At 39.1% G+C, this 16,480-nt stretch overlaps 1 protein-coding gene across 3 annotated transcripts in view; it reads right to left on the reverse strand.

Annotated features, from left to right (window-relative positions):
• The window catches only part of CENPF (centromere protein F), a 68,284-nt gene that overhangs the window by 12,173 nt on the left and 39,631 nt on the right, over positions 1-16,480 (reverse strand). For all 3 annotated transcript variants that reach the window (XM_073338916.1, XM_073338917.1, XM_073338918.1), the window contains 3 exons: positions 14,506-14,641; positions 9,297-12,859; positions 1,810-4,119 (listed from right to left, as the gene is read on the reverse strand). In XM_073338916.1, the coding sequence (XP_073195017.1) occupies positions 1,810-4,119; positions 9,297-12,859; positions 14,506-14,641 (6,009 nt within the window). The remainder of the gene's footprint in view (positions 1-1,809; positions 4,120-9,296; positions 12,860-14,505; positions 14,642-16,480) is intronic.

Consider the following 16,480-nt stretch of genomic DNA (forward strand, 5'->3'; position numbering starts at 1 on the left):
TTTCCTCCTCCGTTACTTCTAGTTGATGCGTCCCTAGCTTATAACTAAAATTCTTGTTATTAATCCCTAAATGCATGACCGTACACTTCTCACTATTAAATTTCATCCTATTCCTATTACTCCAGTTTACAAGGTCATCCAGATCCTCCTGTAGGGTATCCCTGTCCTTCTCTAAATTAGCAATACCTCCCAGCTTTGTATCATCTGCAAACTTTATTAGCACACTCCCACTTTTTGTGCCCAGGTCAGTAATAAAAAGATTAAATAAGATTGGTCCCAAAACTGATCCTTGAGGAACTCCACTGGTAACCTCCCTCCAACTTGACAGTTCACCTTTCAGTAGGACCCGTTGTAGTCTCCCCTTTAACCAATTCCCTATCCACCTTTCAATTTTCCTATTGATGCCCATCTTATCCAATTTAACTAATAATTCCCCATGTGGCACAGTATCAAACGCCTTACTAAAATCTAAGTAAATTAGATCCACTGTGTTTCCTTTATCTAAAAAATCTGTTACTCTCTCAAAGAAGGAGATCAGGTTGGTTTGGCACGATCTACCTTTTGTAAAACCATGTTGTATTTTGTCCCATTTACCATTGACTTCAATGTCCTTAACTACCTTCTCCTTCAAAATTTTTTCCAAGACCTTTCCAGTGGAACAGTTTTCAAATACAAAGTATGAAGGAAAGGGAAAGAACAGTGAGCTCATCTTCATTCTGTATTAGAGGAGAATATTAACAGAGTATTAAATTTCCTAAAATGTTGGAGCCAGAACCTCAGTTGCTTTAAACTGGCAGAGATCCATGGACTTCAATGAAGATACACAGATTTACACCAGCTGAGCATCTGGCCCTCAAACTTGGAAAAGTCAATTCCTCATACAGTAACGAACTTGGCTGTTTTCCCTCTGTTCCTGAAGATTATTCATCTTTCTGACTGCTTTTTCCGCAGACTACCTTTACTCCCCTCCCCCCCCCCGTGTCCCCCAATGTTAATTTCATTGTCCTTTCTCCTCTTCCCTTCTCAGGGAAGAGAAAGATTCTGGCATTACACTTACTCTTCCTCACGCGCTCTCTCCTGTTTCTCTAGCTCTGAGTCATCTCTCCACAGCCTAGTGGCAGTCTCCAGCTCTATAACCCTCCCGGAATACCTTGATCCAGGATACATTTTAAAAGGGACATTTGTTAAATAGGCAATAAGAATCTGATTCAAAGCCCAATGAAGTCAATAGGAGTCTTCCCATCGACTTCCATGGACTCTGACTTGCGCCCTAAAGCTGCCAACGATACCACATATACAAAAACCCTAAATACAAAACACACACAGCTTTCAGTAGGTCTGTGGGTATAGGCAAACAAACACCTACATTGCATACACATTACCTGGTAAGTGAATGCATATCTGTTAGTGCATACACCCAAAATCTTCGTAGACTTGCAAGTGCACACATACAATCTTATGGCTTTTCTACATTGAGGAATTAATTCAGATTATGGTAGGGTATGAATTTATAGTGGCATAGTTATTCCTGATTAACTCCCTGCAAGGATGATCTTATTCCAGAGTAAAAGTATCCACATAGGGAGTTAATCACAAATAGCTATTATAGAACAACTCAGTGTGAGACAAACATTCACTGAAAATCAGACCTATTGTTTCCACAGCACCACAAATTGTCGTCAGTGATTACTGTACAACCCTCAGTTTAAACTCGTCTGGACTTTAATTTGTCAAGGAAGCGGTCAGCCCAGAGGACTTTCTATCTCCATTCTTACAAAGAGGGCTGTACAATAGCTTAAATTGAATTACCTTTTCAACAAGAGCATTTTTTTCAGACAGTGTGGACTCCAGCTCCTTTTCAAGATCTTTATGAGTTGCTTTTAGATTTTCTAGGATAGTCTGCAAAATTTCATTATTAGATAGACGTTGAACCTTCTGCTTCAATTCAGCTATCAAATTCTGCAGCCCTTCTTTTTCCTGCTTCCAGCATTCACGTTCACTTTCTGCATGTGACAGCTGTACAGAAAGCTGCTCTACATTTTTAATCTTCTTTTGTAGCGCACCATTTTCTTGGATCTTCTCATCCAGGGTTTGTTTACAGTCTGCAAGTTCCTGTACAAATGCTTCCAGTGATTGTTCTAGTTTGGTACTGATGTTTCTTACTTCCTGAAGTTCTAGTAATAGTTGTGTTTTATCATGTTCAAGACAACCCACTTGATAAATTAAGTCTTGTTCTTTTGCCTTACAAATTTCTAGTTCATTGAAAGAAAGCTTTATTTCCTCACTTGCATTTTTCAGCTGAGATTTTATCAATACCGTGACATTTTCAGACTCTTCTTTAATTTGCATATTTTCTTTCTCCTTTTCTTCCAGCAGTCTTACAATGTTAGAGTTAGAAGATTCTAATTCAGATATCTTTTCTTGCTTTTCTTGTAGTTCTTTAGTCAAACCTTCTTTTTCTGACCTGAAGGCACTGACTGCTAATTCTAAACTTTTCAACCTTTCAGCCATCTCTTCCATCTCAATTTTTAATGTTTCTGTCTCTGTGTTAGCAGTCTCTGCCTGAAGAATTGCACCTTCTAGATTTTCTTCTGACATCTGCAATTCTCTTTCAAGCTTCTCAGTTTTGTCCAGAAGAAAGTCTGCTTTCCGTTCACTCTCTTTCAGTTTTTCAACTGTGTGGCGCTTTTTCTTCTCATCAGATTCTATTTTCATTTTCAACTTCTCAATTCCGTATCGCAGTTGATCCACCTCTTCTTGTGTTGAGTTCAGTCTAGCAGCAAGTTCGCCCTTTTCAATTAATGAGCCTTCCAAAGTTTTGGAAAGCTTAGAGTTTTCCATTTCTGATTCACTTAACTTAGTCTGCAACATTTCAGGCTCCCCTAGAATCAATTTTTTTTCCTCCTCCAGATCCTGCATTTGGTTTTGCAACTTTTCTTTTTCTAATGTGAGAACCTCTGCATCCTTTTCCACATTCTGCAATTGCTGCACAAGATAGTCTTTTTCCCTTGATAACTGATCTACATCAGATTTTGTGGTCTGAAGCAGTTTGGTTTGTGTCTTAGCTTCAGCCTCTAATATCCTGATAAATTCAGTAGCATCTACTTTATTTGACTCTAGCTCTTTTATTTTCTCCTGCAGTGTTTGATACAATTGATCCAACTCCTCTTTGTTCTCTGACAAAATGCTCAGTTCTTGACTGAGTTGGTTTCTCTCCCTTGTGATTACAGCAAGTTGCTCTTGAAGAGTTGAAATAGTTTTCAGTTTATTTTCACTGTCTTTTTCTAACTGCTGATTTTTTCTCTCAAGTTCCTCTATGTTACCTTCTATGGACAGGGCATGGTTCTCAATGTTCTCTTTCTCAGATTTTGTTCTCCTCAATTCGTTTTCAGACTGAAGGAACTTCTCATGCCAGTCTCCTTTGGTCATTTCTAAGTCCTCCAGCATGTCTGTTACATCAGATAATCTAACTTTGTACACGTCCAGGTCAGACTTTGCTTTGTCAAGTTCTTTTTCTAGAATCATAACTTTATAAGCTATCTGGTGCTTATCAAAAGAAACAGATTCAAGTTTCTCATTTAAGTCCGAGTTTTCTTTTTTAAGTACTAGAACTGTTTTTTCTAGTTCTGCATAAGCAGTTACCTTTGCAGTTAGTTCTGTATGCTGCAAATCCAACCTTGAGTTTAATTCTTTGATTTCCATGAGCAGAGCATCAACCTTTTTATTGCTTTCTTCTATGCCATGGAGCAGCTTCAGGTTTTCACTAGATGTCTGCTTTATCTGTAGCTGAAGAGTTTCAATTGTTACCTGATTTTCCAAGAAATCCAGAGGTGTTAGAGATATGTTGTGATTGGAAAATGATGATTCACTGTGGCAGTCTGTCTTTTTCTCCGATGTATTTCTATATTCAGTCTCAGAGATCAGTTTTGCTGGACATTCTTCTGCAGATCTTGCTTCCGTGACCTCAGCTACATTTTCACATTCAGAGTTCTTTTCTATAGTAATTTGTTCACATAGTCTTATCTCAGGTTTCTCTCGCTTGGGTGCCAAGTTTTCATTAGGCAAACTATGCACTTGCAACGGATGCACGCCGTTATTTTCTTGTTCATTAGGAGAAGTCTGCAATTAGTAAAAATCAGTGAAAATAAGAGTGAGTCTACAAAGAACACAGAGAAATTTCTTACCTGGTAATTTTCCGCTAGCAACTTCTCTTGTTCCTAACAAATCGGTAATGTCACTCACCTGTGCAATTTGATCCAGTATTGTTGCTGGAGGCTACAGGATCAAGTCTCACCCTTCAACTCAGGCCATTACAAGAGTTATTCCAAAGATATAGGAAAACTCTCGCAAACTATAACTAACCTTAAGACAACCTGAAATTATAATAACTAATCTTAAAATGATTATATATTTAAATCTCCCTTTAGAAAAAATATTCCAATTTTTTATAAATTGTGTCATGTTCATTTATCAGATAAGGACAGTGGGCTGAATGAAGAGATGCTACTAGTAGAAAGAAAATGATCAGGTAAGAAATTTCTAGGGCTGTCGATTAATCATAGTTAACTCACACGATTAAATTTAAAAAATTAATCACGATCAATCACAGTTTTAATTGCACTGTTAAACAATAGAACACCAATTGAAATGTATTAAATATTTTTGGATGTTTTTCTACATTTTCAAATATATTGATTTCAATTACAACACAGAATACGAAGTGTACAGTGCTCACTTTACATTATTTTATTACAAATATTTGCACTGTATAAATGATAAACAAAAAATAGTATTTTTCAATTACCTCATACAAGTATCGTAATGCAATCTCTTTATCGTGAAGTGCAACTAACAAATGTAGATTTTTTTTGTTACATAGCTGCACTCAAAAACAAAACAATGTAAAACTTTAGAACCTACAAGTCCACTCAGTCCTACTTCTTGTTCAGCCAATGGCTTACACAAACAAGTTTGTTTACATTTACGGGAGATACTGCTGCCTGCTTCTTATTTACAATGTCACCTGAAAGTGAAAACAGGTGTTTGCGTGGCACTTTTGTAGCCAGCCTTGCACGGTATTTATGTGCCAGATATGCTAAACATTTGTGTGCCCCTTCATGCTTCAGCCACCTGTAGCAGGGTGGTCACCTGCTCCTGCCCTTAGGGGCTTAAAACAGTCCAGGAGAGGGTTGTGGCTGGGGGCAAGCAGCTCCTGGGCTGATTGGGGAAGCAGCCTCAGTTGTGGCCACGCCCCAATCAGAGTTCAGCTGGCCCTCATAAGAGGGCAGTGGGCTAAGAGCTTGCTCTCTCTGCCTTTAGAGGGAGAAGGGCCTGGCTGCTGGGGAGCATACCTATGTACCTAAGGTGGAGCAGGGCTGGGGGAAGGAAAGAGGAGGTGGGGAGCTCCAGCCTGGAAACCCCCCAGGCTGTGGCCTAGTATAAGGCCGAATAGGTACTGGGGTTGCAGGGGACAGCCCAAGGGTAGGCAGAGGCAGCAGGTCCAACCCCCCCCTTGCCTGTGATGAGTGGTTTGTACACTGCAGTCTGCCCCAGTGTGCGGGGGCTAGATGGTGACTGGCAGTAGCCAAAGACTGAGGTGAGGTAGGGATAGTGGGTGGGGGTTCCCCGGGGAGGGGAGACCCAGAGACTGTGGGGGTACTGCTAGGGGGCAGCACCCTGGGTAAAAGGGGCACCGGGGTCCAGGATGGACACGGGGGCCAGTGGCACGTGGGACAACGGCCTGCAGAGGGCGCTCCGGAGGCTGGAAGAGCTAATTCCCTGAGAGACCAGCAGGAGGTGCCACAGGGGTGAGTCTCGCTCTGTGACACCACTATTCTGGAGGACATGCTTCCACGCTGATGATGTTTGTTAAAAATATAGTGCATTAATTAAATTTGTGACTGAACATCTTGGGGAAGAATTGTATGTCCCCTGCTCTGTTTTAGCCACATTCTGCCATATATTTCTTGTTATAGCAGTCTCGGATGATGACCCAGCACATGTTGTTTGATTTACAAACACTGTCACTGCAGATTTGACAAAAATGCAACGAAGGTACCAATGTGAGATTTCTAAAAATAGCTACAGCACTTGACCCAAGGTTTAAGAATATGAAGTGCCGTCCAAAATCTGAGAGAGACTAGGTGTGGAGCATGCTTTCAGAAGTCTTAAAAGAGCAACACTCTGATGCAGAAACTACAGCACCCGAACCACCAAAAAAGAAAAATCAACCTTCTACTGGTGGCATCTGACTTAGAGGATGAAAATGAATATGCGTCAGATCATTACTGAGCAGAACCTATCATCAGCATGGATGCACGTCCTTTGGAATGGTGGTTGAAGCATGAAGGGAGATATGAATCTTCAGCGCATCTGGTACGTAAATACCTTGCAACGCTGGCTACAACAGTGCCATGCGAATGCCTGTTTTCACTTTCACGTGACATTGTAAACAAGAAGTGGGCAGCATTATCTCCTGAAAATGTAAACAAACTTGTTTCTCTGAGTGACTGGCTGAACAAGAAGTAGGACTGGGTGAACTTGTAGGCTCTAAAGTTCGACATTAAAAAAAAACAATGCAGTCTTTTGTACATAATTCTACATTTTTAAGTTCAACTTTCATGATAAAGAGAGTGCTATTATTAAGCACTATTATTAACAGCGTGATTAATTTTTTTAGTCGCTTGACAAGCCCTTGAAATTTCTCATTATGCTGAAGAACTTCTCTTCATTCATCACAAATGGGAAATAGCAAGCAGTGATTCACAGAAGTGTGTGTGGGAGGGAAAAAGGATAAATCAGAATTTTCAGTTTTGTTAGAATAGGACAGAATTAGGAGTTCACCCCATATAAAGCAAAAGCTTCATATTGAAGGAATTATTTCGGAATCAACCAAGGAGCAACCTACAAAAGGATGCCTCTGCAGAGAAATGGGAACCTACTTTGCAAATCTTCCTCAGATGACGCTGATACTTTTGTCCCACAATACCATTAGGGACCTTAGGGAGAGAGCCTTGATTCACTCAGTGAATGGTTTCTCAAATGCCTAGGGTGCCAACTAGTGAAGGATTTTAATATCTTGTCTGTAGCAACTTTGAAACCCCCAGGTCCTGCATTTTGGATGTCAAGAGATGATGAAGTGTACCCTGACATACTGAAAAACTGTACAGCACAAGTTGTGAGGTTGAGAAAGCTGGATGCTCTTTTTTCTGAGTGAGGGACCATAACCCTGGGGTCATCTTGCCTTCCAGGTATGCTCTTCACTATGTGAGATTTGTTCCTGTAGCAATCATCCAAGGGCCAAAGTGAAAACTGGGTTGGCTTAAAGTATGTTGCTTGTACTTACCTGCCCCAAAAGAGACATTTGGACAGGATCTGAGAATGACATGTCCACAAAAGGAATTTCTGGAGGCACATTGTGAAATCCCACTCAGAAGATAGTACCAATGCATGGCATCAGCAAACCTGGTCACTGGAGAAGGCTGGCTACAGGGTGACTGCTGCCAGGATACAACTGATGAGATGAAGTTTTGGGTCTTCGTAAATCTTTACCATAGTGGTAAATTTATAGTCAAAGCCATGCCTATTTTTAACCTGGTTTAACATCTAGTTTTAACTGGAAATGATGATCTCAAAGGAGGAAAGTATGAGAAACTAGATAGTTTATTATAGAGGTTTTTTTCAAGACACTGGTTTCCAGTGCTGAGAGTCATCTGGATCTGGGGTTTTTTTCTGTGTGGTGGTGTACATGGGGTACTTCCCCCAATTGTTTACAGAAGTGAGGTAGCGTAATCATCCTGATCTGGGGATTTCTCAACTAAGGAGGGATACTGAGACAAATGCTGATTGTTAGAATAGCCTGCTAGATGGCCCCAGGCGCTTGAAAGGGTTCTGTCTACACCCTCAGGCTGGCCAGGCAAGAACCCAGGTAAGTACTTCCAAAGAAAATTAGTACCACTTGGGGCTTTTTACTCAGTAAAGCAGGAGCCATTTTGAACATGGGAAGGGATTTCTCCTTGACACCTCTGTAATCCTGTGATGGTGCAGGTACATAAGGAATGGAATTCTTAAGTGCCTCTGTTCTGGGCACACACTGTCTGAAAGCTCCTTAGACTTCAACGCTGAGCAAGCCTATGGAGAGGAGGAGGAGACTCCAAACTCCTTTCCCTGGTAAAGCGTGCGTCCTTGACCTGATAGATGGACAGGAACAATTCCCACTCCATTGTGACCTAAAATTTGGGGCCCCTTCCCTGGTTGAAAGAGGGTCCCAGGCTGAAAAGCAGAGATAAACAATTTACATTACCCTGCCACCTCAGACAGGGCTTCACAGAAGTAACGTGTCTCTGCATGCCCAGATATACTGCAGGGTAGGAGGGTTCAGTGACACTGATACAGAGCACTCCAGGAGACCCGTATATAGGAGAAAACTCCAGCAAACGCATCCTAAGAGTGGGAAGGCAAGAGAAAATGTTTAAAGCCTGATGTTTATACAACCTGCTCATTAATTATACATATGACTTCCTTACAAAGGGGACAATTCCTTTTGTCTTTTTGGGACCCAGAGCATATGGAGTATCCAAGTGTTATTCCTGAGCAGGCTATGTGGGGTTCTCATCAACTAGAGAATCCTCATTCTCCTCATCAAGCCTTCTCACAATGGAATCAGGGCTTCAAATAGGTGTGTTATGTGTGCATGCATGGCACTAGTACGTTGGTCCAACAGAGCCCCATCCCCTCACAGAGCAAGGATTGGTGGCTTGTAGCAGCAGAACATAGGTCACCCTCTAAGGCCTGGTCTACACGGGGGGGGGGGGGGGCGGGGGAGGTATCACCGCTTTGTTACGAATGAGGAGAAAAGCTGGGCAGCAGAACAAACAAAATGTGCACATTTTACCATGTTTTCAAGTGTCCCGCTAAAGACCTCCTGTATCTTTGATAGCCAGAAGTTTATAAGATAACAGATTTAATAAGATTTCCATACTACTAATGAAGCAGTTATATCAAATGTTATATGAGAATAGATATTAAAAAGGACACAATTTAATATTTTTGCTCTTAAAAGCTTAAGTATAAAATGCCTTATTAAATGTCAGCAAAGGATACTGATATTGCTCTTATCCAGCATTGATAACAGAGACTGAAAATAACATGGCTTTGTTATTTTCTGTATTGTACCATTTCAACTAAGATATAGGACAAATCATTTTGAACAGTTTCCATTTTACCTAAGTGAACCTGGTTTTGGTTTTACTATAAATCAAATGAAAACAATGATGCACACAAAATTCCTTACTTACATCTTCAATATCTATGCATAGCAGGGAACGTGAACTTAAATCAAGGCCTTGTAGCTGGAGTCTTGCTACTTCTAGCTCCAGAGACAAGTGCTCAATCTGTTTCTTCTCTGCTGCCAGTTTATATTCCATCTCCATTGTCACATTACTCAGTTTTTGTTGCCACTGTTCATTGTCAGATATATTTTGCTTTCTGAGGTCATCTGATTCTTTCCTTTCAGAAATAATTAGTTGTTTTAGCTCTTGTATCTCATTTTTCATATTTTCACGAGACTGAAATTGCTCTTCAAAGCTCTTGATGGACTTTTCATATGTCTGACATATCATCTGAAGTTCTCTAATTTTACTCTCCAGATTAGATTTTCTATGTATAATGCTCTCTCTCTTTGCAATGAAGTCCAATGCCTGATCATTATGGGGCTCTTCAACTAAACTAATTTCTGTTTTATCTCCTAGAACAGATTCTTGAGAAATATTCAGCCAAATACTTTCTTCTCTCCATTTGCACAGATCGCTATCAAAGGACAACTCCAAAAGATTTGCTTCTGGAAAATATGGCATCTCATTAAGACATGATGGACAAAAGGTGGACTTGGTTTCCTCTAATTTAAATTCTCCATCTTTTTGGCGAGAAGTCACCTGCACTTCCACTGAATCAGCATTAACTTTATTCAGACTTGTTGACAATGCAGAATTTTCTGCCTTAAGAGTTTTAATACAGGACTGTAGCTCAGACACTTTGAAGATCATACTACAGTGTTGCTCATGTAAGATTTGATGCTCTCTTTGTAAAGACAAAATTTTCTCTTTTACTTCAGCAAAGTGCATTTTAACTTCTTTGTTGGACAGTTTTAAATCTTCATAGTTATAGTTAGGTTCAGTACTACATTCCAGAGATTTGAAAGACATTTGCTCATTATCAAAGTGTATTCCTACTTCATTTTCAACATTCTGATCCATTAATTCATCAGGAAAAATAGCTTTTTCATCTTTTAATATTTTAACTTCACTCACTATTTTTTCTACCTCTTCTGCCATTTTATCAGTAGTGGTGCATTCAGTTTTTGAGTCATTAAGTTCGGATGTTAACACTAACTTTTCAATCTGCAGCATTTCACACATTTTCTCCAATTCATTTAGTCTGTTCATTGTCGTCTGTAAAGAGGATACTAGTTGGACATCATCATTCTGGCTTGTCGTCAGCTCATGAAGAGCCAAAGAGTACTTTTCATCTATTTCTCTTTTAGAGTTGACCTGGGAATCAGCATCAACAACAGACTCCACTGATTGGTCATTCTTATCCACCACTATAAGCTTAGGATCTGGAGTTTCCAATCCTTCTTTAATAGTTTGTAATTCTTGCTGCATCCTCTCTTTTTCCTTTTCACTTTCCTCAAGTTTTCTTTCCACACTTTTTAAAGCAGCCTCCAACTGCATTACCTGTGTGCTGTAGTTTTCTACAGAGACTTCTCTGTCCTCAAGATCCATCTGAAGTAGCTCAAGTTTAACTTGATATTTATTCAGCTCGTTCTCTTTTTCTTCCATGGACACACTCAACTGTTCTGATGTAGGCCTTCTGTCATGAACTAAGTCACACGCTAGAGATTCATTCTTTGTTTTTATTACCTTGCTCATTTGCTCATTCTCTTGAAGCAAGGCGTTATGTTCTTCTTGCATTTTGTTTTGTTCTGCCCTGACATTTAACATTTCCTGTCTCAAACAATCCAACTCAGCTGAAGATACATTTTGGATGTGAGCAATCTCAGATTGTTTAAATTGCAACTCTGACTGCACTTTCTCAAGTTCCTGAATCAAATCTTTATTTTTTCCCTCTAAGGACACTAGTTTAGAGAAGAATTCATTACGCTCATCCCTAAGCTGTTTCTCTTGTCGTTCTGATTCTGCTTTACTCTCCTGAAAGTGACTTTTTTGCTGTCTTAAAATGCCTTCTGTGTTGGCATTTTTTTCTTCCATTGATTTGTATTTTCCTTGTAGATCTACAAGTTCTTTTTCAATTTCTTCATATCTTTCTATGAGTGACAGTCTTTCCTCCTTGTGTCTTCTGGATAACTCAGAAATGCTTTCCTCTCTTTCCTTTAAACTATTAGAAAAAATTATGTTTGTTTCTAGTAAGTCTACTTTTTCTTGTTCTAAAGCCTTGTTAATGCCCTTAAGGGTTCCATTTTCTTCAGTAAGGTCCTCAATTTCTTTTTCACGTAAGGAAAGCATTGTAGACATGTCTTTTTTCTTGAAATTCCATGCGTCACACACAAGTTGTAGCTGCTTTACTGAATCCTCAAGCAATTTATTATTTATTTTTAAATCCCAAATCTCTGCTTGTTGAGTTTCTAATTCTTTGTTCAAAGTGTGCAATTGCTTGTCCTTTTCCTCAAGGGCAGCTAATGTTTTATCAACACAATCCTGCTGAGCAGAAGTATCCCCTTGCAAGTTACGAATATGGTTTTTAGTCTCTGTCACAAAACTTCCATGCATCTGTTCTGCTTCAACTAGCTTTTTTTCTGTCTCACCTTTGATTTCTACCAGCTTTTCATAGGGTTTCTGCAAAAGTGACTTAAACTGCTTTTGAGCCATTAATGAAATCTCAAGAGAAGAGACCTGATCTTGTAGGATTGACATATCCTGTCGATCATTTTTATCTGTTTCTAGGACAGCTTTTGCACAACGGTCTTCCCAATCCTCACTGATTGTTCCAGGTTCTCTCATTAATACATCTGTGATGGAATTTTTCACTGGAAGTTGTTCTTCACCACCCAAAACAGTCCTGCAATGTTTATTCTGTAAATGTAGTTCTCCGTCTTCTGTTACTTCAGAAATATCTTTTGATTTTACAAGATAGCAAATTTTCTCATATTTACCATGCAACTCATGATAACATTGATCCTTTTCCAGTACTTCATTTGCTGCTAACTGTAGCTTTTGTTCTAGAATTTCAACTTGGTTGGTGAGCGGAGATATTTTCCAGGTCATATTTTCTATTTCTTTCCGATATTTTTGATCTGAACATTCCACTTTTTGTTGAAGTTCATCATAAGATTTTTTCTGTACCTCTAGTTTTTCACTTTTATATTCCACCATGTCTCTGAGATTTTTAATCTCTAAACTATATTTTTCTTTCTCATTTACCATTATTCTGACAGTCTCACTACTTTCATTACTTTTAACTTGTTGAATCTTGAGAAAACTTTCCAAGTCATTAATTTTGCTCAGCAATTCTTCCTTTTCAGACTCAAGCTTATTCACAAGTTGTTCATTTTCATTTTTCCATTGAGAAAGAATAGTAAACTCCTTTTTTAGTTCTTCACATTCTCCCTCCTTTAATCCAACAACTTTCAGCAAGGCTTCTGATTCCTTCTCCATTTTACTTATCTTACTGTTTAGTTCCTCAGTATGGCTTTCTCTTTGCTTCAGCAGATGTTGAATGGAGTCTCGTTGCTTTTCCAGATCAGCTATAGCTAATTTCAATTTCTCCAAAGTGAGAGAGGCATCTTGTTTGTTGAGTTTCTCTTGGAGTATCTTTAGGTCTTCTTCCTGAGACAAACTCTTATCTATAGTAATAAAATAATTAAGTGGTTAATTTGTGAAAGCAAACTATGTCAAATATGCAATAGTAGCTTTTATGGGTAACACCATAAAATGGCAATATTGACATTTTTCAATTTTTCACCTAGCAATAAATTTTCTTAGAATTTCAGAATATAATTACATATGTGTTCCAAAACTGCCTTTATTCCCAAACCATGAAATTGTATAGCTGAGACAATTTCAGCATTGCCAGAATTCAGTTTTGCAGAAAGAACATACTGCTGCTAGTCAAATTGCTCTATGCTTCACAGTTGTATCTCTGTTTCTACAGCCCATTTTTACTGAGGTCTGATGGCTTGTACTCTGAAACGCATGGTTGACAGGTAACAGTACCAGATGAAGAATTTTGGTGCCCTATTTGTCCATTTTCCCGTCTTCAAGATCCAGAATATATAAAAATAATCAAGGTGTTTGATGGACTGATTTATGAAGTAAAATTAAGAGATGCAGACAATACAAGAGATTTCCTGTATTGCAAAGAGAATTCTATTGAATAACACCAACTTACCATATAAAACAAGACCACGCATTCCCTTCCAACAGGACAAGGAAAATTCAATGTCTCCAAGACCCCAGAATTTGGCGATTCAAAGGGGGAAAAAAGGTATAACTAGAGAGGATAATCAGAGACTAATTAGAGAGGAAGAACTGTCCGGGGGTTAAAGGTGACAGCCTAGGACTCTGGGCACCCACATTCACTTATGTTTCAATTAGGACAAGTTATTGTTGGTTGCAGTGCAGAGCTACAGCACAAACATCTTCTGACTTATTTTTTTGTTCATAACTATTCCCTCCAGAAAACTGAGATAATGCTATCTTTTGACACCTTACTAGAGGTAGAGTAAGAACCACAGATATAAGATAGTGAAAGCAAGAAAATGGACTTAGAAGGCATTACATTTTATTAGCTAGCCAAAAGTGCTGCCACATGCCAGAAATAAGATCAAAACACAAAGCAGTTATTTGGGTGGACTCATGGATTGGAAAGTGCAGAAATACTGATTAAAATGGGAGCAGGACTGGTTCCATAAATTTAATTTTGAAATCTCATTAAGTGAGGTTAGACTTCTACAGAGATAAGCAGGAGCAGTCTCCTTTTCAATGACTATTTAGCAGAATTACCGGTTCTCTTAAACCATAGTATGCAAAATGCATTTTCCCAACAAAATATACAAATGTAGGGAAAAGTCAAATTAGGGCTCAGCAGGTAATATTTCATCACATTTTAGCTTGATGGAGTCCATATTCAAGCTAAAGAATAATAATTTGAGGTGTATTTGTTTGCTTGGGATTTTAAAAACACAGGAGCACATTGTAGTATTTAATTTGCTGACCATATAGTTTTGTTTGGGACATATTTATTCCTCATTTTAAATACCTTTAAAACCATATAATTTTATGAGTTAGAATATCTGTATAAAAAAGTTCCATCTCAGTTTGGAAAGAAAATTGCATGTATTAGCTAAAAGTTAATTTAACTATATCACACAGTGGGAACTTTTTTCCCTTGGGTATGCTTCAAATCACCATTTATAATGAGGTTTACAGATCCTCCACGCTAAAGTAATGGTTTGTAATAGAATTTAATAGGTAGAAATCTGTAACTCACTTTTCATCTCTTCAGCATAATTCTGGCTCTCCTTTAGAAACTGTTTGGCTGTTTTTAGTTGTTCTTCCAGCTGATGGATTTCTCGTGACTTTTGATCAGACTGGCAGCGAAGTAGGTTTTTTTCCTTCTTCATTTCCTACAACAAAACATTAGTTACAAAACAGTTGATTAAGTCAATAAACTTAGAGTAGTGTAATGTGGTATACTACCCATCTGAGTCCCATAAAGACTCTGGAAAGTTGGGCCTTGGTTTCCGCTGGCACAGATCACAGCAGTACTTAAGTGGCTCAGGGTATGGAACTAGGGAGCTGCAACCAGTTCTCTGTTGCCTGCCCATAGCAGATCTTGACACCGGATAGAATCCAGCCCACAAAAACTGAGTCAGTGAAGTTAAGTGACTTGCCCAAAGCCACAGAGTGGAGTCAATTTCACTGCCAGTATCAGAACTCAGGAGAAGTTTCCAGTTCCAGCTCCTGTTCTCAGACCACCCATCTCTCAGTGTGGATGATTCAAATATATGAAATTGCTCGTCAGTAAGATAGATGTAAAGTATTATTAGTCAGTAATACCTGGGGGTTCAGGATAGTACATTTTCTAAGTATCTTTTTTCCAAATAAGTTAAGAAAAGTTAAAATACCCCATACAACTATGTCCTACCTGGGAACTTAAATAAAAGTTATTTCCTTCCACCCAAACTCCTGCATTGCTGGGTAACAGATGGCATGGCATTGGTGGGACTCTATTGGACGCAAGCCATCGTTTATTCATCTACTTACTACTAGCAGATGGGCACCAGTGCACAGAAGCCAAATTCAAGAAAAGGCAGGGTCTGGATGGAAAACAAATTAAAACCTTGCTGCACAGCAGGTCTGTATTTTCAGCTATTTAAACAAGTCACCCAAAGAACATAAATAAAACAGTGGCTGCTTCTAGTTATTTTCCTTTCCTCTCACAACTTCCTAGTCCAAAATATTCAACTGTTATACCGAAACACACACACACTCTCTGCTATCAATCACTCTAAAACACACAGGTGTCAAGAGACACAATTTTCAGGCAATGCTGATGTATGACAAATGTTTCAAAGCTGTATGAATTCTGAGCTTCCTGTGTTCAAAATACCAATGAAATTCAAGGGGTTTAAATGGCTAAAACACCCGCCCCTCTTGCTGTGACTTTGCACAAGTGGCTCTGATTAAGAAACATTCAACACAAACCTGGAACAAACAACCTAACATAGCTGCAAAAAAATCCCATGCTCTGATGCTGGACTTTCACAAAATCATTTGCAAGAAATGCATTCTCCCACCTTAATCTGGTAAGGCTACATCTCATCATTTGGGATTACAATTTGGCCTCAAATCACATAGGCCTTCATTAACTCCTGGTTGAATAAATGAAATCCAATGTATTTAGACTTGACTGCATCAGCCCTGAAAAATCTGCAACAGTTACAGAACACAGCAGCATACCTTCTCAGTAATACAGGTTCACCTGAGTACATCAGTCCTATGCTTCACTCACTCTCTGATTCCCCAACAGAACACTGAATCAAGACTCAAAGTTATTTTCAAAGCTACAAAGAACATGGGCCCAAAATACCATCTTACTCTCTCAGACTTCAGTAGCTGTGTTCAAGAACAACTGTCTACACATCAGCAGTAAAACTAGCATATGCAGGAGACAGGGCTTTTTCAGGAGCTGGCCCAATACTATGAAACTGACTCCTGCAAAAACTTAGAATGACAACATACATCACCATTTTTTCATATTTACTCCCCGCCACACACCCCCTTTACCCTCTAGGACAGTGGTTTTCAACCTCTTTTCCATTTGCAGACCCTAGAAAATTTCAGATGGAGGTGCAGACCCCTTTGGAAATCTTAGACATAGTCTGTGGACCCCCAGTGGTCCACAGACCACAGGTTGAAAACCACTGTCCCATTGTAACGACAACCTTTCAAGGACCCCTTAG

This window comes from Lepidochelys kempii, chromosome 3 (assembly GCF_965140265.1).
Source record: "Lepidochelys kempii isolate rLepKem1 chromosome 3, rLepKem1.hap2, whole genome shotgun sequence".
NCBI lineage: Eukaryota > Metazoa > Chordata > Testudines > Cheloniidae > Lepidochelys > Lepidochelys kempii.